The sequence below is a fragment of the Camarhynchus parvulus genome, chromosome 25 (assembly GCF_901933205.1).
Source record: "Camarhynchus parvulus chromosome 25, STF_HiC, whole genome shotgun sequence".
NCBI lineage: Eukaryota > Metazoa > Chordata > Aves > Passeriformes > Thraupidae > Camarhynchus > Camarhynchus parvulus.
Genome location: NC_044595.1, coordinates 1004254 through 1029686, shown reverse-complemented (window position 1 = coordinate 1029686; position 25433 = coordinate 1004254). Strand labels below are relative to the sequence as shown.

Sequence of the window (25433 nt, the reverse complement as noted above, 5' to 3'; positions counted from 1 at the left end):
GCTGCCCCCAAAATCTCCCCCCTTGGGGAAAGGGGAAGGTGCCCTTGCCAAAGTCTCTGGAAAAAGGGAGAAAAAAGCTTTAACCATCCATGGAGCGAAGGGAGGGCGGCAAAAATAAGGAAAAAAGGGGCAAAAAACAACCCACAACACAAGGGGGAAGCGGCGGCGTTACAAAACGAGCGGCGGGGCCGGAGCCACTCCCGGCCTGGCGAACCCAGGGAGTTTCGGGCTGGGCTGGGGGCGGCTCGCCCTTTGAAATGTTTGTTTTGTCTGTTTCGCTGTTCTGTTGTTTGTTGTTGGTTTCGTTGGTTTCCCCGCGGTTTCTCGGTTTGTTCCTCGCGGTCGGCAGGGGCAGCGGGGCAGGCCCGGGCTATTTCTGCCCGCTGATGGACTGCGCTATGGAGCGCGGCGGGATCATATCCAGCAGGTACTCCCGCTGCCGGTCCGCCAGGCTCGACGCTTTGTGGCCCCCGATGCCGGCGTTCAGGTAGGCGATGTTCACCCCTGGGGACGGCACGGAGCTGCCACAGGGCCCGGGGACCCCACAGGGCCCGGGGACCCCACAGGGCCCGGGGATCCCACAGACCCCATAGATCCTACAGGGCCCAGGGATCCCACAGGGCCCGGGGACCCCACAGACCCCATAGATCCCACAGGGCCCGGGGATCCCACAGGGCCCACAGACCCCATAGATCCTACAGGGCCCGGCGACCCCACAGGGCCCAGGGACCCTACAGACCCCATAGATCCTACAGGGCCCGGCGACCCCACAGGGCCCAGGGACCCCACAGACCCCATAGATCCTACAGGGCCCAGGGATCCCACAGGGCCCGGGGACCCCACAGGGCCCATAGATCCCACAGGGCCCAGGGATCCCACAGAGCCCACGGATCCCACAGAGCCCACGGATCCCACAGTTCCCATGGACCCCACAGACCCCCTGGATCCTGTGGATCACACAGATCCCACAGCCAGCCCAAATCCCCCACAAGGCAGGAAGGGCCAGGACAGGGCAGGCACAGGGTGAGAATTCCCAAATTCTGCCCCGAAACCCAGTGGGCGTGGTCTGAGCTGTCCCACGCTGCTGATCCCACCCCATCAATCCCATCCCACCCATCCCATCCCATCCCATCCCATCCCATCCCATCCCATCCCATCAATCCCATCCCATCCCACCCCACCCATCCCATCAATCCCATCAATCCCATCCCATTGATCCCATCCCACCCCACCCCGTACCTGGCATTCCCAGGAGCCCCCCGGCCACGGAGAGCTGCGGGGCCTGGGCGAAGTTGGAGAGCATGGAGCGGGCGGAGGTGGGGATGCCGCGCTGGAGGCTGCTCTGGGGCTGCGGGGCCTGCGGGACACGGACACGGGGCTGGCATCGTGGGCACGGGGGGAACGGGCGGCCACTGCGCCCATCCCCATGGGCACGTCCTGTCCCATCCCAATGGTCCCATCCCCATAAACCCATCCCATCCCCATGACCATATCATCCATCCCCATATTATCCCACAATCCCATCCTATGATCCCACAATCCCATCCCATCATCCCACCCCATTACCCCATGGTCCCATCCCATTATCCCATTATCCCATGATCCCATAACTCCATGATCCCATTATCCCATCCCACCATCCCACCCCCCATTACCCCATGCCATCCCTGATCCCACAATCCCATCCCACCCCACGATGCCATCCCCTGATCCCACGACCCCACAGCCCCCGTGTCCCCGTTCCCGGTCCCCACCTGCCGGAGCGTGTGGTGCCGCAGGATCCCGTCCTGTTTGCCCACGCTGGGCACGGCGGGCGCGGCCGTGGGGGACAGGGCAGCCTGCTGCTGCACGCTGCTCGATTCCTGCGCAGACAGCAGACGTGGGACACCATGGGAGTGACAGACACCCCTGGGGACAGGGCAGCCTGCTCTGCAGCCGCTGCTCGATCTCCCTGGACAGACAGACAGACAGCATGGAGTAAGACATCTACAGGGACAGGGCACCTGCTTGCAGCCGCTGCTTCGGACAGACAGACAGACATGGGAGTGACAGACATCCCTACAGGGACAGGGCAGCCTGCTGCTGCAGCCGCTGCTCGATCTCCTGCGGACAGACAGACAGACATGGGACAGACAACATGGGAGTGACAGACACCCCCACGGGGACAGGGCAGCCTGCTGCTGCAGCCGCTGCTCCCCCCCCAAAGCGACAGATCATGGGACAGACAGACATGGGAGTGACAGACACCCCTACAGGGACAGGGCAGCCTGCTGCTGCAGCCGCTGCTCGATCTCCTGGGGACAGACAGACAGACAGACACCCATAGGAATGACAGACAGCCATGGGAATGACACCCCTGGGAATGCCAGATATCCCATCCAAATCCCATGGGAATGACACATTTGGGAATGACATCCATGGGAATGCCACCCCATCCAATCTCCACGGGAATGCCATCCCGCTCAATTCTTCAGGAATGCCAACCTGGCTGGGATGGGATGAGTGGGACGGGATCAGTGGGGTGGGATGAATGGGATGGGATCAACGGGATCAGTGGGAGCAACGGGATGAAATCAATGGGATCACTGGGATGGGATCAGTGGGATCGATGGGATGGGATCAATGGATCATGGGTGGGATCATGATCACTGGGATGGATCAATGGGATCATGGGATAACATGGGACATGGTGGATCATGGGACAATGGGTGGATCATGGGATCATGGGATAGGATCAATGGGATCATGGGATGGGTATTGGATCACTGGGATGGGATCAATGGGAACATGGGATGGGATCAATGGGAACAATGGGATGGAATCAATGGGATCAATGGGATGGAATCAATGGGATCAATGGGATAGGATCAATGGGATCACTGGGATGGGATCAATTGGATCACTGGGATGGGATCAATTGGATCACTGGGATGGGATCAATGGGAACAATGGGATGGGATCAATAGGATCACTGGGATGGAATCAATGGGAACAATGGGATGGGATCAATGGGATCAACGGGATGGGATCACTGGGGTGGAATAAATGGACTGGAAGGGGATGGGGACAACGGGATGGAACAGGGTGGTTTGGGGCGGTTTGGGGCGGTTTGGGGCGGTTTGGGATGGGATGAGCCACCGGGAAGGGGCGTTCCCAGCCATGCCCACCTGCTCCTGCTGCAGGGCCTTGACGAAGGCGTTCTTGAGGCGATTCGTGTGCTCGGCCTTGAGCGCCTTCTTCTGGTTGGAGGTCTGGCACTGCTCGCACAGGATCCGCCCGCCCTTCTCCTGCTTCCAGTGCGGCGTGAAGTCCGTGCGGCACTGCGCGCACACGAACGGCTCCACGCGCGGCACCGCCGGCGCGCTCTTCCCTGAAACGCACCCCGACTCAGCGCCCGGCACGACATGACGGTTTGGGGGGGGAAAGATTTAAAATCCTGACTGAGATCGCGAAAAAAAACGGGCGGGAATAGTGAAAGTTTTGGCTGAAATCACGCGAATTGGGTGAAATCCTGAGAATCGGCAAAAAGTCCCGCAAATCGGCCAAAAATCCTGCACCCAGACAGAGCACAACGTTTTGGGGTGAAAGACTGAGAATCTCGACTGAAATCACCAAAAACTGGGCAGGAATATTGAGATTTTTGGCCAAAATACTGAAATTTTTGGCTGAAATCCTGAAAATCGGCCAAAATCCTGAAAATCAGCCAAAATCCTGCGAATCGGCCAAAAATCCTGCACCCAGACAGAACACAATGTTTCGGGCTAAAATCCTGAAAATCCCGACTGAAATCACCAAAAAACTGGGTGGGAATATTGAAATTTTTGGCCGAAATCCCGCGAATCGGGCAAAATCCTGATAATTTCATCTAAAACCCCACAAATTTAATCTGAAATGCTGCAAACCCCTTAAAAACCTTCAAACCCATCCCAAAATTTCAATTTCCTCCCAACCCCCACCACATCTCCTTCTCCAACCCTTCTAACCACCCCCAAGAGCCCTAAACCCCACGATTTCACCCCAAAATGCCCCAAACCTTGGTTTGAACCCCACAATTTCACCCTGAACCGTGGGCTGAACCCCACTATTTCACCCCAAACCTTGATTTGAACCCCACGATTTCACCCCAAACCATGGTTTGAACCCCACAATTCCACCCCAAACCTTGGTTTGAACCCCACAGTTCCACCCCAAACCTTGGTTTGAACCCCACCATCTCACCCCAAACCGTGGGTGGAACCCCACGATCTCACCGCAAACCATGGATCGAACCCCACGATTCCACCCCAAACCTTGGTTTGAACCCCACAATTCCACCCCAAACCTTGGTTTGAACCCCACGATTCCACCCCAAACCTTGGTTTGAACCCCACAATTCCACCCCAAACCGTGGTTTGAACCCCACCATCTCACCCTGAAACGCCCCAACCCGTGGGCCGAACCCCCAGAACCCCCTTTGGCACGTCCCCGGGCACCAAACCTTGGAACCTCTCAATGAGCCGCGCTGAACCACCTCCTCCACCCCAAACCATGTTAGAACTGAACTTCACCGCAAACGTGGGTGGAACTGCGCATCCCGACAGGCCCACAATCACCCCAAAGAAGCCCAACCCACAACGCCAATTGGTTAACCCACCACCAAGCAACTGAAACGCCTGGGGCGACCCGAGAACCCTTGGCACGCCCCGACCCTGGCTGCATGTGCACCACCTCCTCGAGCGTTCATGTAGATGAAGGCGGCGGCGCTGGCAGGACGGGGAGCCCGGCCTCAGCGCCCGTTTGGGGTCAGGTGGGGATGTTGGGGAGAGGGCGTGGGGATTGGGGATCATGGTGGGGATTTGGGGGTCAGGTGCGGGATTTGGGATCATGGTAGGGATTTTGGGTCAGGGTGAGGATTTGGGGTCAGGTGGGGGATTTGGGATCATGGTGGGGATTTCAGATCAGGTAGGGATTTGGGATCCTGGTAGGGATTTGGGATCACGGTGGGGATTTGGGATCGTGGTAGGGATTTGGGGTCATGGTGGGGATTTGGGATCCTGGTGGGGATTTGGGATCATGGTGGGGATTTGGGATCATGGTGGGGATTTGGGGTCAGGGTGAGGATTTGGGGTCAGGTGGGGATTTGGGACCGAGGTTCATGTAGATGGCGGAGGAGGACGAGCGCTGGCACGGCACCGAGGAGCCCGACTGCTGCAGGAGGAGGAGGTTTGGGGTCAGGTGGGGATGCGGGATTGCGGTGGGGATTTGGGATCATGGTGGGGATTTGGGATCAGGTGGGGATTTGGGATCAGGTAGGGATTTGGGATCCTGGTAGGAATTTGGGATCAGGTGGGGATTTGGGATCAGGGCAGGAATTTGGGATCATCAGTGGTAGGAATTTGGGATCATGGTAGGGATTTGGGATACAGTGGGGATTTGGGATTGGGAGCAGGAATTTGGGATCAGGGTAGGATTTGGGATACAGTGGGGATTTGGGATCATGGTAGGGAATTTGGGGATCAGGGGGGGATTTGGGATCATGGTGGGATTTTGGGATCAGGGGGGGATTTGATCATGGTGGGGATTTGGGATCTGGGGGATTTGGGATCATGGTGGGGATTGGGCAGTGAATTTGGGGATCAGGTGGGGATTTGGGGCGAGGTTCCTGTGGATCAGAGGAGGAATTTGGGACAGGGCCACTGCTGCGAGAGGAGGTTTGGGATCAGGTGGGGAGCGGGATTGTGGGGATTTGGGATCAGGTGGGGATTCAGGATCAGGTAGGGATTTGGGATCCTGGTAGGAATTTGGGATCAGGTGGGGATTTGGGATCAGGGCAGGAATTTGGGATCAGGGAGGAATTTGGGATCAGGTGGGGATTTGGGATCAGGGCAGGATTTGGGATCAGGAGGCGGATTTGGGATCAGGACGCGGATTTGGGATCAGGGCAGGAATTTGGGATCAGGGTGCGGATTTGGGATCAGGGCGGGATTTGGGATCGGAGCAGGAATTTGGGATCAGGGCAGGATTTGGGATCAGGACGCGGATTTGGGATCATGGTAGGGAATTTGAGATCAGGGCAGGATTTGGGATCAGGGCGGGATTTGGGATGGCCGGGAGTGCCAGGCTCACAGAGCCCCGGAGCAGCAGGAGCTGCCGGGGGGACACCAGGGCTGGGGAGCCCCGGGAATTGCACAGCCAGTGCGGCCTTGGGGTGGGGGTCGTGCAAACCGGCCCAGACCAGTGCAAACCAGTGCAAACCGGCCCAAACCACCCCAAACCAGTGCAAACCGGCCCGCAAACCGGCCCAAACCAGTGCAAATCAGCGCAAACCAGCGCAAACCGGACCGCGCAAACCAGTGCAAACCGGCCCAAACCACCGCAAACCAGTGCAAACCGGCCCAAACCACCCCAAACCAGTGCAAACCGGCCCAAACCAGTGCAAACCGGCCCAAACCAGTGCAAATCACCCCAAACCAGTGCAAACCGGCCCAGACCAGTGCAAACCAGTGCAAACCGGCCCAAACCACCCCAAACCAGTGCAAACCGGCCCAAACCACTGCAAACCGGCCCAAACCAGTGCAAATCACCCCAAACCAGTGCAAACCGGCCCAAACCGGCCCAAACCGGTGCAAATCACCCCAAACCAGTGCAAACCGGCCCAAACCAGTGCAAACTGGTACAAACCAGTGCAAACCAGCCCAAACCAGTGCAAACTGGTACAAACCAGTGCCCAAACCAGTGCTTGACCAGCCCCAACAGGCCCGAACCACTGCCCAAACCGGTACAAACTGGTAAAAACCGAGTGCAAACCGGTACCAAGCAGTGCCCAGGCAGCCCAAGGCAGTGAAAACCACCCCAAACCAGTGCCCAACCACCCCAAACCAGTACCCAACCAACCCAAACCAGTGCCAAAACCAACCCAAACCAGTGAAAACCAGCCCAAACCAGAGTCCAGGCACTACAAACCAGTGCAAACCAGTACCAAGCAGTGCCCAGGCAGCCCAAACCAATGAAAACCACCCCAAACCAGTGCCCCACCAGCCCAAACCAGTGCCCCACCAGCCCAAACCAGTGCAAACCAACCCAAACCAACCCCAACCAGTGCAAACCAACCCAAACCAACCCAAACCAGTGCAAACCAGCCCCAACCAGTGCAAACCAACCCAAACCAATCCAAACCAGGTCAAACCAGTCCAAATCAGTGCCCAAACCAGGGCCCAAACCAACCCAAACCAGTGCAAACCAGCCCAAACCAGTGCAAAGCCCAAGTAAAGCACCCCAAAAGTAACAGCCCAAACCAACCAAACCAGTCAAACCACCAAATCCAAACAACCCAAACCAGCCCCAACCAGTGCAAACCAACCCAAACCAACCCAAAGCAGTGCAAACCAGCCCAAACCAACCCAAACCAGTGCAAACCAGCCCAAATCAGTGCAAACCAACCCAAACCAGCCCCAACCAGTGCAAACCAACCCAAACCAACCCAAACCAGTGCAAACCAGCCCCAAGCAGTGTCCCACCGGCTGGTAGTTGATGGCAGGGCTCATGCCGGGCGTGGAGCTGCGGACCAGGCCGGGTTTCTGGGGCCCGCGCTGGCCCTGGAGCTGGGCGGGGCTGGGGGCGATGACGCGCTGGGACATCAGCATGTGGGGCAGGGCTGAGCTGGCGGCCGAGCGGATCACGCTGTGGCCCTGCGGGGAGCCCACGCGGGATCGGGGATCAGACCCCAGGAACCCGCTCAGGAGAAGCACGGGAACCCCCCCAGAGCTCAGGAACGAAACCGCAGAACAATGATGGGAACTTGGAGCACTGATTCTGTGACACGCTGAATTCCTGCTTATCCACAACCCCAGTTAATGCCCCAAATCCCTCGTTTTTCCCCAAATTCTCCTGGATTTTTTCCCCCACCCCCAGCCGGCAGATCCCCATTTCCTGCCAAATCCCTCACTTTTTCCCAAATTCTCCTGGATTTTGGCACAAGATGTGCCTCTCCCCAGCTCAAGCTGGCACATCCCCATTTCCCATGGGAGGCCCCAAATCCCTCACTTTTCCCCAAATTCTCCTGGATTTTACAAGATTGTGGCCCTCTCCCCAGCTCAAGCTGGCACATCCCCATTTCCCATGGGAGGCCCCAAATCCCTCTTTTCCCCTAATTCTCCTGGATTTTTGAGGATTGTGGCCCTTGCCCCCAGCTCAAGCTGGCACATCCCCAATTCCCGTGGGAGGCCCCAAATCCCTCACTTTTTCCCCAAATTCTCCTGGATTTTTGAGGATTGTGGCCCTTGCCCCCAGCTCAAGCTGGCACATCCCTAATTCCCGTGAGGCTGGAATTGCTCCATGGTCAAGGAGAGCAGCAGAAATCCATGGAGCAAACATGCAGGGAGGCTGCAGGCCTTGGAGAATTCCCACCATCCTCATCCCGCTCCAGCTGGGACATCAGACACTCAGAGGATCATGGAATATCCATCTCCACAAGCATCACTGACTCCTAATTCCTGACAAACCCAAATCCAACCCCAAGCACCAGGAATTGAAGGAGAAAACCCTTCCAGCTGTGTGTGCATCCATTAAAATCAGCATTTTCCAGAAAAAAACGGGAATTCTCACCTGTAATGTCCTTAAATTCTGCGGCTCCACGCCCTGAGCTCCGGGCCGGGAGGGGATCTTGGACAGGCCCTGCTGTCCCACGTGGGCAGGGGACGGCTGCACGATGGACGCGGCGTTCTGGACAACGGGGGTCTGGGGGGGCACCAAGGGCAGGATTTGTGTCCCCAGGAGGGGATTTAGGGAATCCCACAGGTGGAGCGGGGGCCGTGTGTGCGCCCCTTGCTGTTGTCCCACCCAACCCCGCCCCTCACCTTCTGCACCACGTTTTCCTTCTGGAGCTGGCTCTGCCGCAGCTTCTTGAGGAGCACCAGCCGGGCCTCCTCCAGCCGCAGCTCGTCCCGGAGCTGCTTGATCAGCTGCTGCCTCTCCTCCAGGCTCTTCCCCTGGAAAACCCCAGAAACCGAGCGGGACGTGAGCAAGGGAGGGGGGGAAAGCTGAATCCAGGTGGGAATTTGGACCACGGGTGCGAGAACAGGGGGGCTGCACCTGGAACTGGCTGAGAAATGCCCCAAATGCTTCATCCCTCCCCAAATCCTTCATCCCCAATGCCCCAAATGCTTCATCCCTCCCCAAATCCTTCATCCCCAATGCCTCAAATGCTTCATCCTTCCTCAATGCCCCAAACACTTCATCCCTCCCCAAATGCTTCATCCCCAATGCCCCAAACGCTTCATCCCTCCCCAAATGCTTCATCCCTCCCCAAATGCTTCATCCCTCCCCAAATCCTTCATCCCTCCCCAAATCCTTCATCCCTCCTCAACACCCCAAACGCTTCGTCCCTCCCCAACTCCCCAAATCCTTCATCCCTCCCCAACTCCCCAAATCCTTCATCCCTCCCCAAATCCTTCATCCCTCCCCAAATGCTTCATCCCCAATGCCCCAAATGCTTCATCCACCCCAATGCCCCAAATGCTTTGTCCCTCCCCAACTCCCCAAATCCTTCATCCCTCCCCAAATGCTTCATCCCTCCCCAAATGCTTCATCCCTCCTCAATGCCCCAAATGCTTCATCCCTCCCCAAATGCTTCATCCTCCCCCAGTGCCCCAAATCCTTCATCCCTCCCCAAACGCTTCATCCCCCCCATCCTGTGCCTTTCCCGGGATGGAATTCCCGCTCCCTCACCTTGAACATCTCCAGGTTGGCCGCCTTGAGCCGCTCCTCCATGCGGGAGCTGGAGCGGGGGCTGGAGGCCTCGTTGTCCGACAGGACGATGATGTCCGGGGACGGGGTCAACCTGCCCCGGTCCTGGTCACTGCAGGGGGAAAGGAGCCCCACTGAGGCAGGGATTTGGGATTTTGGGAGCCCCACTGAGGCAGGGATTTGGGATTTGGGGAGCCCCACTGAGGCAGGAATTTGGGATTTTGGGAGCCCCACTGAGGCAGGGATTTGGGATTTTGGGAGCCCCACTGAGGCAGGGATTTGGGGAGCCCCACTGAGGCAGGAATTTGGGATTTGGGGAGCCCCACTGAGGCAGGGATTTGGGATTTTGGGAGCCCCAGTGAGGCAGGGATTTGGGATTTTGGGAGCAGGATCCCCCTCAGTCCAGCACGGATCCAGAGCGGCGCCCATGGACACCAGGAGGGAAGGACTCCCTCAAATGCATTCCCTGAGCCCCCAGGTCCCTCTCCAGGGCTGCAAATCCCACCTGGGAGTGAGGTGGGAGCCAGGAGCGTGTCCTGGTGCTGGGATGGGAGGGAATGGCAGGGATACTCCAGCCTGGAATTGCTCGTCCTCACTGCGGTGGAGAAGGGGCTGAATTCCCTGCCATCATTAACAGCACCACTCCAAGCCTATCCCAACCCAAATCTATTGGAAAAGCTCATTCCATAAAGGAAAACCCGCATGAATATCCAACTGATCCATGATGGGATTGGGAAACCAAAGGAGCAGCAGGGAAAAGAAATAAACCAAAAATCAGTGGTGGAGTCCGGCAGGATCCAGGCAGGATCATCCCGGCAAGGAGAGTCCAAGAAAAGCTCTTTGAGAGCCTGGATTCCATTCCTGCTGCTGGAGAGCCTTGGAAAACCGTGGGATAATCCAGTGTGGGGGTAATTCCAGCTCCCTGGGACGTCCCTGCAGTGAGGGGACACCGTGGGATATCTCATCCCAAACTCTGAGCTCTGAACGCCCAGGAGGGACCCCAGAGGCAAATCCCAGCTCCCAGGTTTGGCTGCTCCGAGGCTGGGGAGACGCTCAGAGCTGGGATTGCCTCCCAAACGTTCCAGCTGTTTTTGTGGATATTCCAAAGCACCAGGGCACGGAGCTGTCCCTGCTCCAGCAGAGAAATTCCAGAGCATCCCGAGGAGAAGGAGGCAGAGGGAGCCCGTCCAGGCAAAGCAGGCTGAGTGCCAGGGGTTCCAGACTGGGCTGGCGCATCTGGGAGGGATTTTCCTGCATCAGTCCTGCAGCTCCTGGGGATCATTTTCCAGGAGCATCCCAATAAATCCAGGCTGGATTACTGACAATCCACCAGGGGAACAAGGCAGAGCCAGAGTCCAAATCCGAGAGGGAAAGTGGATCCATCCATGAGGAATCGCCAATTGCTGGATTTCCTTTGTTCAGGGAAGAGCAGAATTCCAACAGAATCACCGGAGGAGGAGCCAGGGCGAGGGAGGCAGGCAGAGGTGGAGCACATCCCCAAGGAAAATCCAGGAAAATGAGACATTCCCAGTGTCACTTCTCAACTCAGAGTGGAGTATTCCCAGCTCCTTCCAGGGCTGATTTCCTGATCCAAGTGTCCGTGTGCGATGCTGGTGTCCCACTGGGACCGCTCACATTACACAATATCCCGGGAATTCCGCTGAGGATGCAGCTCCACGCTCAGAGCAGGACCCTCCAGGGACACCTCCCACCATCCCAGGCTGCTCCAGGCCTCGTCCAGCCTGGCCTCAGACACTTCCAGGGATGAGAAATTCACAAATCTCCGGACAACCTGCGCCACCTTCACATCCCACCTGCCCTCTGTCCACGGGAAGCCATTCCCTCTCACCCCACCATTCCCAAGTCCCTCCCCAGCTCTCGGTGTCACCAGAACAGGCTCTCCAGGACCCCCCAAATCCCATGTCACTCCCAACCCAGCTCCTCCCACCCCGGAATTCCCAGCGCCCACCTCCTCCTGGCGCTCATGTCCACGGGCTCGTCGTTGATGTTCTCCTTGCCCGGCCGGGCCGCGCTCCGCCCGTCCCCGTGGGGCCTCAGGCTCCCGTTGAGCTTCTCCTCGTAGCCCTTGATCCCGTCCGGCTTCACCGGGAGCTCGTGGGGCACCTCCAGCCCCGCCAGGTCCTTGCGCTTGAGCAGCGCCAGCATCTTCAGCCTCTCCATGGCCTCGTGTCCCTCCATCTTCAGCCTCTTGGCCAGGACGTCCTCGCGCTCCTCCGCCGGCTCCAGGCTCCGCTTGAGCAGGTTCAGGCGCAGCGCGTCCTCCGTCATGCGGTCCATCCTGAGGGACAGGCACAGGTCAGTGACAGGGACCCCCGTGAACCCCCCCAGGATCCCCCCTGAGGTCAGCCTGGCTCCTCAGAGAGCTCTGATCTCCTCATGGAGCTCCGACCCCTTGGAGAGCTCTGATCTCCTCATGGAGCTCCAATCTCACAGAGCTCCAACCCCTTGGAGAGCTCTGATCTCCTCATGGAGCTCCGACCCCTTGGAGAGCTCTGATCTCCTCATGGAGCTCCAATCTCACAGAGCTCCAACCTCTTGGAGAGCTCTGATCTCCTCATGGAGCTCCAACCCCTTGGAGAGCTCTGATCCCCTCATGGAGCTCCGACCCCTTGGAGAGCTCTGATCTCCTCATGGAGCTCCAATGCCTCGGAGAGCTCCAATCTAACAGAGCTCCAACCTCTTGAAGAGCTCCAATCTCCTCACAGAGCTCTGACCTCATGGAGACCTCTGACCTCCTCACAGAGCTCCGACCCCTGGAGAGCTCCAATCTCACAGAGCTCTCATCTCCTCATGGAGCTCCAACCCCTTGGAGAGCTCCAATCTCGCAGAGCTCCAATCCCACAGAGCTCTGACCCCTTGGAGAGCTCCAATCTCCTCACAGAGCTCCGACCTCCGGGACAGCACCAATCCCACAGAGCTCCAAAGCCTTGGAGAGCTCCAATCCCACAGAGCTCCAATCTCCTCACAGAGCTCTGACCTCCTGGAGACCTTTGATCTCCCCAGAGAGCTCCGACCCCTTGGAGAGCTCCGATTTCCTCATGGAGCTCCAACCTCCCCAGCCCCCATCCAGGTCAGGAGCTTCCCCCTCTGAAAGGCCCTGAAGTCCCCGAGAACGGCAGCACCATCCCTCCTTTGGGATTAAACCCCACGGATGTGGCTCAGCAAGGAAGGGGAGCGGGGATGAACCCCCTGGAACGTCAGGAAATCCCCACCGTGCGCTTCTCCAGGCAGGAATGCTTGGCAGCTCCGGGATGGAGGCTCGGGCAGGTCCATCCCCGCCCTCCCACCTCTCCAGGTGCAGAAATGCCCTCTGGAAAACAGGCAGGAGCCCATCCCAACCCCATCCCAATCCCGCTCCCAGGCTGATAAGGAACCAGCTCCGACAACAAAGAGCCAGGGGAGCTCCACCTGCAAACCAGCTGGGCGAGGCCTTTCCCTGAGGAGCAGGGCTGGGGACCAGGACAAACACCTGGGGAATCAGGACAAACACCTGGGGAATCGCTGGGAATTCCACGTGGCTGGCTCGGGAACACGGGAATTCCTTGCTCTGCAGGGAACACAAAGTGTCCTGTGGAGCACCTGGAGCTGCTCCACACCTGCCAGGACCCGGCTCCGAGTCATTCCCGGGACAAACCCTCCCAGCTCCTGCCAGGAGGAGGCTCTGGCTCGGGTACAAATCCCTGGAACGACGCATCCGCACATCGGCACACGAGTTCAGTCCCACTGGAGACAGCAGGAGCAGGGGAGGGCAGCAGGAAAACCCACGGGAATCCCAAATATGACCCGAAAGAAACGCCGGACGGAGCCTCTGAGGAGCACCGAGGGCTCTTCCCTACCTGCTGATCCCGTCGCTCCGCACGTCTCCCAAATTTAGCCCGGCAAGCCGGGACAGGCCACGGGAGCTGCTCCCGCCCCCGTCCCGCAGCAGTGACCCCGGGGGGAGCGGGGATGTTCCAGACACCCCGGGAGCGCTCGGAGCCGCGCCCAGCGCTGCGGCTGGAGCCGCTGGGAGCGCGCCAGGAACGGGCCCGGCGCTGCTCCCGGCCAGGAGACAGCAGCAGCAGCACGAGGGAGAGGTCCACAGGAGCAACGTCCCACGGGATAGGAGCTGCCCACGGATAGCTGAAGTGAGCACAGAGATGGGATCCAGCAGGATCTCCTGCACCAACGTCCTGCTCGGCCTCTCCAGGATCCTGCAGGAATTCCAGAGATCCCTCCAGTCCCTGCTCCATCACCAAGGTGGTCTCCCAATGCCCTCCCCTCTGGCAAAATCCAAACAAATCCAAAGTGCTGTTACCAGGAATGGGGCCCACCGCTATTTAATCCGCTCCAGAGGTTCTCCAGGCTCAGCCTGATCCAATAAAAATGAAATTAGGCTTCAGATTCGGTATTGAATGGGGCCCTGTGGCTGGAGGGGGAAGGGGAGGATCCACTGGGAATTTCCAGAGCGCTGGGAAAGCCAGGGAAGAGCTCCTGACTCCATGCAGAAATCCACAGCACAGAGCAGGAAGGATTCCAACGCCGGGAATTGTCTGGAGGTCGGACAGGCTCCGGGAGGCTCCGCGCTGGCCCCGCTCCGGTCTCGGCACATCCCAAACCGGATCATCCGGCCCCGCCGGCCTCGGGCACAGCCCCGGGCGACCGGCACATCCCAGGGAACAGCCTCTCCCTTCAGCTTCCACCTAAAAAAATCCTCCTCGCTGCAACCAGATTCCCAAACGGCGGCAAAACTCACGGAAAGCAGTAGCTAAATCCACGGCGCGCCTCCGGTTACCCCCGAGAGCCGAGATCCCAGAGGCTGCAGGAGCAGGATGAGCAGGGTGGGCTGGACCCACCTGGGGAGGCTTTCCAGGAATGCCAGGGTGCTGGACACGTCCTGCTGGCGATTCCCAGCTCTCCGCGGGGACGCTGCTGCCGTCCCTGCTGCTCGGCACGTTCCTCCTGCTCCACGGGGCCCGGCAGGACGGGTTTGGTGCAGACAAAACAAAGCAGCACCCCCTTTTCCCATGGAGATTGGATGTGGTGGCCACAGGGGAAAATATCCAACAACAACAACAACAACAAAAAAATCCTCAGCGGGAGGATTTGAAAAGCTGGAACGAGCGAGTTGGGCCAAAAGAAGGAATATTCCAGGAAGAAGCGGGAATATCCAGGGAGAGATGAAAATATCCTGGGATTTACCCGATGGAATCCAGAACCAAGACTTGGCAGCGCCAGGAGTTAATTCCAGAGTTTATCCAGGGAGGTCCCAGCTCCTTCCCAGCCTCCTCGGAGGGTTTTCCGTTGGGTCAATCCCCATGTTGGTCTTCCAGCCCCAATTTCCAGCCTCGGACCCTCCGGAGCTCATGGAGGGGTTGTAATTCCTGATCCAGCATCAGGAATGGTCCCTGATCTGCCAGCAACAATCCTTGATCCCCCAGGAATGGTCCCTGATCTGCCAGGAACAATCCTTGATCCACCAGGAATGGTCCCTGATCCACCAGGAGTGATCCCTGATCCCCCATGAGGGATCCTTGATCCACCAGGAGTGATCCCTGATCCACCAGGAACGATCCTTGATCCATGAGGAGTGATCCCTGATCCGCCATGAGGGATCCCTGATCCCCCAGGAGTGATCCCTGATCTGCCAGGAACGATCCTTGATCCACCAGGAGTGATCCCTGATCCACCAGGAATGGTCCCTGATCCACCAGGAACGATCCCTGATCCGCCACGAGGGATCCCTGATCCGCCACGAGGGATCCCTGATCCACCACGAGGGATCCCTGATCCACCAGGAGTGATCCCTGATCCCCCATGAGGGACCCACGCGCCCCCAGGTCTCCCCAGTTTCCCAACCCCTTTCCACCAGTGCCAGAATTCCGTTGAGCGGAGCTGCTGACAGCCCGAGGTGGGAAACCAAGGATGGGAAATGAGGGATAAACCAGCCCAGCACCTGCTCTGCTCCTTGGGGAGCTCGGGTACTCCCAGGCTGAGGCAGCCTCGGGGACCCAGAGCTTCCATTTGGGGCTGGGATGCCAGAATTAATCCCAGGAGAGGCGCAGGATCCAAACCCATCCCCAGAGCCAAGGTGCTCCAGCGCCATCCTGGTCACTCCAAACCCAGACACCACTCAGATATGAGACTGATGGAATAAAACCTGTCCAAATCCCATTAAAGTCCAATTTTTGGATCAGGGATTGGTGAGATCCAACTCCTGCAGCTCACCTGGGCACGCTCCCACTGCCTGAACCCCCCAAATCCCGGGATCTGGAGTCAATCCCGTGGGAAATCCGCAGGGCTGGCTGCTCCTCCGGAGCCATCCGGCCACAATCCTGCTCCGGGGGCTTCCCGGGGCCCGGCACGAGGCGGCTCCGGTTCCATCTGGGCTCGGCACATCCCGACGTCGGCGTAAAAACAAAAAAAAAAAAAAAACAACAAAAAAAAAAACCCCCCGTTCCGGCACGGAACACAAAATGGCTGGCTCCCAGGGCCAGCATTCCCAAGGAACGCCAGGAAAAGGATAATCACCTAAAAAGGTAATTAGGATTTAACGGCTCGGCGGCCGGGAGCGGGATCCGGGAAGGGGAAAAGGCTCCTCCACGGCTGAACAAAACCCGTGTGCTGCTCCGGGAATTCCGAGGCAGGTACGGGAGGATGAGGGCGGCTCACGGAGGGTTTCTCCGGAGCAGGAGGAGCACCGGGATTAAAGCAACAGCAGAGAAGCCCCAAGAACGACGCCGGAGCCGTCCCAGAAGGGACACGGCTGCTCCCGGGAGGGAATGGGAATGGGAGGAAAGATTTGGGAAGGGATGGGATGGGAGCGGGCAGCGGGATGTGGCAGAGTGGGAATTCCTACGGAGCAAACTGCTCCGGGAGTTCTGCTGCTCCTGTTCCTGGATCCCAGCACGGGGACACCGGTCCCTGCCCCGACACACCGGTGCCAGACCCTGGATCCCCCTGATTCTGGATCTGACAGACCCTGGATCTCTCAGATTCCACATCTCCCAGACTCTGGATCTCTCGGATTCCAGATCTCTCAGACCCAGGATCCCTGATTCCAGATCTCCCAGACCGTGGATCCCCCCCAATTCCAGATCTCTCAGACCCTGGATCTCTCGGATTCCACATCTCCCAGACCCTGAATCCCCTCAATTCAGGATCTCTCAGACCCTGGATCTCTTGGATTCCAGATCTCCCATATTCTGGATCTCCCAGACCCTGGATCCCCCCAATTCCAGATCTCCCAGACCCTGAATCCTCTCAATTCAGATCTCCCAGACCCGGGATCTCTTGAATTCTGGGTCTCCCAGACCCGGGATCTCTCAGACCCTGGATTTCTCGGATTCTGGATCTCCCAGACCCGGGATCTCCTGGGTTCCACACCTCCCAAACCCTGGATCTTTTGGATTCTGGATCTCCTGGATTCCACACCTCCCAGACCCTGGATCTTTTGGATTCTGGATCTCCCGGGTTCCGGATCTCCCAGACCCCGGATCCCCCTGAATTCCAGATCAGCACCCCCAGCTTGGGATGTCCTCAGATTCTGCAGCTCCGGGTCAAGTACAAAACCAACAATGGGAAGGAGGAAAAGCAGGAAAGGAGGAGAATCCTCCCTCCCCAAAAGTGCTTCCCTTCCCTCCTAACTTTGTGTTCTTGTCCAGCTCCACTTCTCAGGATCAGGGGCTGGGTCCAGCACCACAGGCCTCACCCCTCATCCCACCCCAGGATTTTTGGGATGTGGGAGGAGAGCAGGAGCCCCAGAAACTCCTTTATGCCCTGAAATGGGGGGGCGGGGGGGAAAGACCCAAAAACTCCACGAAGTCTTAAAGCAAGCTAAAAATTCCATGGCATCTGGCTGGGACGGGCCCGCTTTGGGAAAAGCCAGCTAGGAAAAGAAAACCCAATAAAAAGTGATGGGATGGAAGGCGGGGCCCCCTCCCCATCCGGGATGACGCAGACTTCCCAGGCTCCCTTATATAACGCTTCCCCATTTCCTCGACTGCGGGCGCTGCCTTTGTGCGGCTCGGCGGGGCCATCGATCACCAATGAGCGAGCCAATCAATCGTTAAATCAATCGGCCCAGGCGAGGGGAGGGGCTGACACGGACACAGGCATTGTTAGCGCCGGTATTTCTGTCACCCCCCTGTCCAGCCGGCGGCGGGGAGGGTGGGATTGGAGAATTCCAGGGAATAGCGATGGTGGGGAATGGGGGGGAGGGAAAAGAGAAGGGAATCACGGATCCGCTCCCACAGCAAGCCCAGCACCGGCGCTCCTTTTCTCCCTCTCCAGACACAAAATAAAACCTCAATAAAAACCCAAAAAAAAAAAAAAAAAGCAGAAAAGCAGCTTCAGGAACCCTTTTGTGCGGTGCGAATTGCCCGGCGTGGTCGGTGTGACGGATACTTACAGGTCCAATATTCCCGCTGCTGCCTCGAGTTGCCGAGAAAGCGAGGGAGGAGCGGAGCGGGAAGGGGCAGGAGGCGGCCGGGGCCGGGCAGGGCCCCGCGCTCCATCGCCCGCGGAGCCGCAGCCGCAGCCGGAGCCGGAGCCGCGCTCCGAGCGGGCCCTTCCCTGCCAATCATGCGCGTTCTGTTTTATTAAACAAAAGAAAAGGGGGGATGCTGACTTTTTTTCCCATGATGCCTCGCGGGGCAGGGAAAAAAGAGAAGGGAGAGAAAAAAAAAAAAAAAAAAAGGGAATTAAAAAAAAAATTGAATGAAAAAAAAAAAAAAAAAAAAAATTCCGGTCGTGACCGGTTTGGCGCTTCCCGACATGGAATTGGCTCCGTTTTTTTTTTTGGAGAGGGGGTTTAATTTTTCCTGGGATTTCGGTGCTGGCGCTGCCGCCCCCTCCCCGCTCCCCCTCCCCCCGCTCCTGGCCCCCCGCCAAACTTTGTCTTCATTCATGGAAGCTCCTTCCCTCCCCTGGAATTTTAACCGTTTCCCTCCCAAAAAGGAGCCTCGGCGCCGCCGGGAGCCGCCCCTCCCGCTGCCAAAAATCCGCGGGCCGAGGTCGGAGCAGCCTCGGGATCGCCGAGCCCAGGGCGGGGAGAGGGTCCCGAGGGGTCCGGGAATGAGCCCAGGGATCCGGGAATGTGCCCAGGGATCCGGAATGAGCCCAGGGAATGTGCCCAGGGATCCCGGGAATGAGCTCAGGGAATGAGCCCAGGGATCCCAGGGAATGTGCCCAGGGATCCGGGAATGTGCCCAGGGATCCCAGGGAATGAGCCCAGGGATCCGGGAATGAGCTCAGGATTGTGCCCAGGGATCCCAGGGAATGAGCCCAGGGATCCGGGAATGAGCCCAGGGAATGAGCCCAGGGATCCCAGGGAATGAGCCCAGGGAATGTGCCCAGGGATCCAGGGAATGTGCCCAGGGAGATGTGGATGAAGATGCCAGAGGAGATGCCAAGGAACACGCCAGGAAGACCCCGAGGGATGTCAATGAAGACGCCAAAATCCCAAAACGGACCCCAAGGGAAGGAGGAGCTGCTGAGGAACAGGAGGAAAACGGCAAAGGGTCCCAGCAAAGATCCCTGAGGATTCCCTGGGAAGATTCCCTGAGGATGCCAAGGAATGCTGAGGAACCCCGGGTCAGGAGATGCCACCTGTGGGGTTGGCCCTGCAGAAGGAGCATCCAGAGGGATTTTGGCTGTCCCAAACCTCCTGATCCAGCTGAGCCCAATTCCAGAGGAGCCCAAATCCCACTCTGGATCCCCAGGGCTGAGGGTGCCCCAGCAGGAAGGGGATGGGGACAAATTTGGGGCCTTATTAAGGAATTAACGAGCATTCAGTACATGGAGAACCCAGGGATGGAGAACCCAGGGAATGGAGAACCCAGGGAATGGAGAACCCAGGGAATGGAGAACCCAGGGAATGGAGAACCCAGGGATGGAGAATCCCAGGGAATGGAGAATCCCAGGGATGGAGAACCCAGGGATGGAGAACCCAGGGATGGAGAATCCCAGGGAATGGAGAATCCCAGGAATGGAGCAAGGAATGGAAAAGAGCAGGAGATGGAGAATCCCAGGGATGGAGAACCCAGGAGATGGAGAATCCCAGGGAATGGAGAATCCCAGGGATGGAGAATCCCAGGGAATGGAGAATCCCAGGGATAGAGAACCCAGGGATGGAGAACCCAATGGAATGGAGAACCCAGGGATGGAGAACCCAGGAATGGAGAATCCCAGGGAATGGAGAACCCAGGAATCCCAGGGAATGGAGAATCCCAGGGATGGAGAATCCCGGATGGAGAACCCAAGGGAATGGAGAATCCCAGGGAATGGAAAACACAGTTTCACACCAAAACATGGGAGTTTAAAACACAGTTTCACACCAAAACACGGGAGACTGAGACTGGATATTTGGGATTGCTTAGCCAAAGGAATATCCTTATCCTCATTGCAGCCCTCCCTGCGAGGGCGGTGAGGCCCTGGCACCGATTATCCCGGGAATCTGGGGCTGCCCCATCCCTGGAAGTGCTCAAGGCCAGGCTGGACGGGGCTTGGAGCAGATGGGAGGCGTCAGATTCCCCCAAAACACCCCGAAAATCCCATAAATCCCCAACATGCAGGGCTTTGTTCCACCCCTGAGGTGTGGGAGTCTGGGAACTCCGGAGCGCCGGAACCCCCAGTTTGCCTTTATTGGATAAAATGGAACAATTTGGTTTCCAAAGGGGGAAAGGATTAATTAGCTTTAATTGCACGCTCGTTTCCATGGATTTATCAGCTAATGAGGGGGTGGGATGGGCCCGGGGATGATTTATGCCAGGCTGTGTCCATGGAAAACGCAGAGGGCACAGGAGAGCAGCACATTCCTTTATTTCTCCATTCCCTGGTTTTTCAGGAGCTGTTTCCATCCTCCCCCTCCTCCTCGGGCCCTTCCACCCCTGTTTTTGCTGGGTGGGGATTTGGGAAGGGGTGAAATGCCTCCCATCCCACTGCTCCGACCTTCCCAAGGGATCCTCCCAGCCAGGGTGGGCAAAGGAAGCACCAAAACATCATTTAATTGGATGTGGGGGTCTCTCCCTGTGGATCCATCCCCTGGGAGCTTCTGTTTCCTGAAAAGCTCTTTGAGGAAGTCTGACCAGAGCTCCTTTTATCCCAAATCCAAAAAATCCCTGGATCTTCCTCCCCACTGGCGCATCTCCCCCAAAACAGAGAATTCCTGGATCCAATTCCCTCCTCCTAAACCGACAGGATCTGTGATCCTCATCCGGCCTCAGGCCAACGCTGTGTGCTCAGGAAGAGATGCTGGGAGAACTGGAGGATGATAAAGCAGGGAAAGGATGATTTTTCCCCGATTTTGCCATCCAGTGGGAATCCCGATCTCCAGGGAAGGCCTCGCTCAAGGAGGTTCCACCACAAACTCAACACAACCAAAGGATGGCCGGGATACGACCACGGGAATGTGGGAATCCATGATCCCATTCCTATGGATTCATCCCAACCCCTCCAGAACACATCCTTGGCCTGATGGAATTCAGGATTCCCATCCCAAAGGACAGCAGAGCCATCCCCACCCACATCCAGCAGCTCCAACTTCCCAGTCCAGCACTTCCAGGTAAAACCAGAAAATTTTGGGTTCTGGGATTTCCTGAACCTTCTGTTGAGGCCATTCCTTGGAAAAGCAGGAATCCATGATCCCATTCCTATGTCCCCTTTTGCCTGATGGGAATTCAGGATCCCCACCCACATCCAGCAGCTCCAATTTCCCAGTCCAGCAATTCCAGGTAAAACCAGAAAATTTTGGGTTCTGGGATTTCCTCAACCTCCTGTTCAGGTCATTCCTTATGGATTCATCCCAACCCCAGTTGGATTAACCCTTTCAGAACGGGTCCTTTGTCTGCTGGGAATTCAGGATTCCCATCCCAATGCACACCAGAGCCATCCCCACACACATCCAGCAGCTCCAACTTCCCAGTCCAGCACTTCCAGGTAAAACCAGAAAATTTTGGGTTCTGGGATTTCCTCAACCTCCTGTTCAGGTCATTCCTTATGGATTCATCCCAACCCCAGCTGGATTCATCCCTCCAGAACGTTTCCTTGGCTTGATGGAATTTCAGGATTCCCATCCCAATGGACACCAGAGCCATCCCCACCCACACCCAGCAGCTCCAACTTCCCAGTCCAGCACTTCCAGTTAAAACCGGCAAATTTTGGGTTCTGGGATTCCCTGAACCTTCCACTGAGGCCATTCCTTGGAAAAGCAGGAATCCATGATCCCATCCCTATGTCCCCTTTTGCCTGATGGGAATTCAGGATCCCCACCCACATCCAGCAGCTCCAATTTCCCAGTCCAGCAATTCCAGGTAAAACCAGAAAATTTTGGGTTCTGGGATTTCCTCAACCTCCTGTTCAGGTCATTCCTTATGGATTCATCCCAACCCCAGTGGGATTAACCCTTTCAGAACGGGTCCTTTGTCTGCTGGGAATTCAGGATTCCCATCCCAATGCACACCAGAGCCATCCCCACACACATCCAGCAGCTCCAACTTCCCAGTCCAGCAATTCCAGATAAAACCAGAAAATTTTGGGTTCTGGGATTTCCTCAACCTCCTGTTCAGGTCATTCCTTATGGATTCATCCCAACCCCAGCTGGATTCATCCCTCCAGAACGTTTCCTTGGCTTGATGGAATTTCAGGATTCCCATCCCAATGCACACCAGAGCCATCCCCACCCACACCCAGCAGCTCCAACTTCCCAGTCCAGCACTTCCAGGTAAAACCGGCAAATTTTGGGTTCTGGGATTCCCTGAACCTTCCACTGAGGCCATTCCACGGAAGGAACAAACACCCAGCCATGGCAATGCCCCCACGGCACAAAGAGGTGTTGGAATTTCTCAAGGCTCCAAGATTTAATCGGAATCCAGGATTTAATAAAGAGGAAAATCCAAGTTTGGATTTTTTTTTTTTCCCCCAACACCAAGTTTGGAGTTACTCAAGGAGGAGCACGGGATCATTTTGGAATTCTCTGGAATTCTGTGTCCCTCTGATCGCTGCTTTTTTCCCCTCAGAATCCCTCAGCACAGGGATGGGTTTGAGGAGTTGGGAAATCCCTTATGGACACGGAGGAGCTCCTCCACCTGCACCCCTCATCCTGGAACTGGGAGCAAACTGGGAGCAAACTGGGAGCAGCTGAAATCCCCAACCCTTCCTTCAGCCAAGGACCAATCCCTGGAGCATCGACCTCAAAATGCCCCGGGGGCCGTGGATGCTGTGGGAAACAGCCCAGGCAGGTTTTCCAGCCAGGCCCTCCCGAAAATCCGGGATTTGGGGAGCACGCCTGGGGCTCTGCTCCTGGAGTTTGGGGGATTCCAGGTGGATTTTGAGGAATTTCTGACTGGGAAACCAAAAATGGATGTTGGGATGGATGACAAGGAGCAGGCTCCCCTTCCCACAGGCTTTGGCTCAGTGTCATCCCAAAAAAATCCCAGGATTCATGGATCCATCTTCTGGGACTGCATGAAAACGAAACCCAAATTGGATTGGGAGAAACACCCTGGGTATGGAAAACCCACCCAAATCCAACTCCTCCCGTCACCTCGGCCCCCAAGGGTTCCAAAATGGGACAATCCCAGCATTCAGCCCCAAAATCCCCACGGAGACCTCAGGGGATGGGATCTCTGGAGCAGGGATGGGCACCACGGATGTGAGGAAATCCCTGGAAATCAAAGCCGCCCTCCTCGGGGTTAATTTTAGGTTTGGGAGCGGCGCTGCCAGCACCCTGCGGATTCCAGAGGCTGGGGCTGCTCCTCGCAGGGATTTCAGGCACGTTCCAGATGCTTCCATCCCAAATTCCACCTCCAAGGGGCACAGAGGCAACGCTGGGATGGGGAGGGGGAGTGATTCCTTCCCCCAGCCCATCCTGAGCCTGCCAGCGCCGCATTCAGGGGAAAATCAGGGAATAAAATAGAAAAATTAAAAAATAAATTTAAAAAAAATTAAAATATAAAGAAAAAATTAAAATAAAACTAAAGAAAAAATTAAAAGCAAACGAAAGAAAAAAATTAAAACAAAACTAGAGAAAAAATTTAAAAAAGAAAAATCATAAAAGGAAAAAAAAATTGAAAAATGAAAAATAATAAAAGAGAAAAAAGAAAAAAGAAAAATCATAAAAAAGGAAAAAGAAAAAAAGAAAAATCATAAAAAAGGAAAAGGAAAAAAAGAAAAAGAAAAAAGAAAAAGAAAAAAGAAAAATGATAAGAAAAAGAAAAGAACTAATACAAAAGAAAAAGGGAAAAGAATAATAATAAAAAAAAGAAAAAGAAAAAGGAAAAATAATAAAAAAGGAAAATAAAAAAAAGAAAAATAATAAAAAAAGAAAAAGAAAAAAGAAAAAGAATAAAAAAAGAAAAAAGAAAAAGAATTTAAAAATAAAGAAAAAAATTAAAATTAAAATAAAGAAAAATTAAAAAAAAAAAAAGAAAAATAAAAAAAGAAAAATAATCCCATCCCAGCCATGGGAGAATCCCTAAATTCTACAAAATACAGAATTTCCCTAAAAACCTGGAAAAAACCCTAAAGCACCAACAAAACCCACGGCAAGCACAACCCCAGAATTCCCAGATCCCTGTGAAACCCAAACATTTCCACCAGGAACACTGATGGACCAAGGAGCATTTTGCCATTGGAGATGGAAGAGCCAAGCATGGAAAACTCTCAACAAAGTGGGAAATAATCAGGAAGAATCAGAAGATTGGAAGGAATCTGGGAAATTCCTCTCCTGAGCGCGGATCCCAACCCCTCCGGGAGGTGACACTGGAGGGGAAGGTGCCCCCAAGAACATCCTGAGCGGGATGGATCCATCCTGCCAGGCAGGAGCTGCTGCCCTCCCCTGCGCCAGCAGCGCCCGAGGGGAGCCCGGGAGCTGAGATGGATGGAGGCAGTGCCAGGAAAGGTGCCAGGGGAAGGTGGCACCCAGATCCCAAAGGATCAGAGCAGTGGAACCACCACGGAGCCCTGGGATGGATCCCAGCGACAAATCCCAGCCCAACCCTGGATTCCCAGCAGGGATTTCATATGGAAATCCCATTTCACCCAAAGAGCAACCTCAGCATGTCCCAAATCCTGGAAGAGGGATGGAGGCAGTGCCAGGAAAGGTGCCAGGGGAAGGTGGCACCAAGATCCCAAAGGATCAGAGCAGTGGAACCACCACAGAGACCTGGGATGGATCCCAGCAGCTCCAACACCACCAATTCCAGCCCAATCCTGGATTCCCAGCAGGAACTCCCTATGGAAACTCCATTGCACCCAAAGAGCAACCTCAGCATGAGCATCCCTGAGCTCTGCCCCCCCAAATCCCTGAGTGGATGTCCCAAATCCTGGCACGGGCTCTGAGCAGAGCAGGGAAGATGGATGGAGGCAGTGCCAACCCCGTGACCAGGAAAGGTGCCAGGGGAAGGTGGCACCGAGCTCCCAAAGGATCAGAGCACTGGAACCACCACGGAGACCTGGGATGGATCCCAGAAGCTCCAACACCACCAAGGTGACGAATTCCAGCCCAACCCTGGATTCCCAGCAGGAACTCCCTATGGAAATCCCATTTCACCCCAGCACCAACCTCAGCATGTCCCAAATCCTGGAAGATGGATGGAGGCAGTGCCAGGAAAGGTGCCAGGGGAAGGTGGCACCAAGATCCCAAAGGATCAGAGCACTGGAACCACCACAGAGACCTGGGATGGATCCCAGTGACAAATCCCAGCCCAACC

The 25433-nt window shown here is 56.3% G+C and overlaps 1 protein-coding gene across 1 annotated transcript; it reads right to left on the bottom strand.

The window, feature by feature from the left end:
- Window positions 1-11: 11 nt before the first annotated feature.
- Window positions 12-18318, bottom strand: GATAD2B (GATA zinc finger domain containing 2B). The gene is made up of 12 exons (XM_030965138.1): window positions 18134-18318; window positions 11693-12022; window positions 9706-9835; window positions 8835-8966; window positions 8584-8715; window positions 7497-7667; window positions 5095-5187; window positions 3168-3413; window positions 2268-2294; window positions 1755-1838; window positions 1240-1357; window positions 12-504 (listed from the first exon to the last, which is right to left on the bottom strand). Exons 2-12 carry the CDS (start codon window positions 12019-12021, stop codon window positions 371-373), a joined length of 1596 nt encoding a protein of 531 aa, XP_030820998.1. The 5' UTR covers window position 12022; window positions 18134-18318; the 3' UTR covers window positions 12-370.
- Window positions 18319-25433: the final 7115 nt, after the last annotated feature.

Excerpts from the sequence above, each read along its gene's own strand:
- GATAD2B (XM_030965138.1), bottom strand. The coding sequence starts at position 12,021 with ATGGACCGCATGACGGAGGACGCGCTGCGCCTGAACCTGCTCAAGCGG. Across the intron at positions 8,716-8,834 it reads AGGAAAACGTGGTGCAGAAG|ACCCCCGTTGTCCAGAACGC; the intron begins GTGAGGGGCGGG and ends GTGCCCCCCCAG. Across the intron at positions 7,668-8,583 it reads AGAATTTAAGGACATTACAG|GGCCACAGCGTGATCCGCTC; the intron begins GTGAGAATTCCC and ends GGCTCCCCGCAG.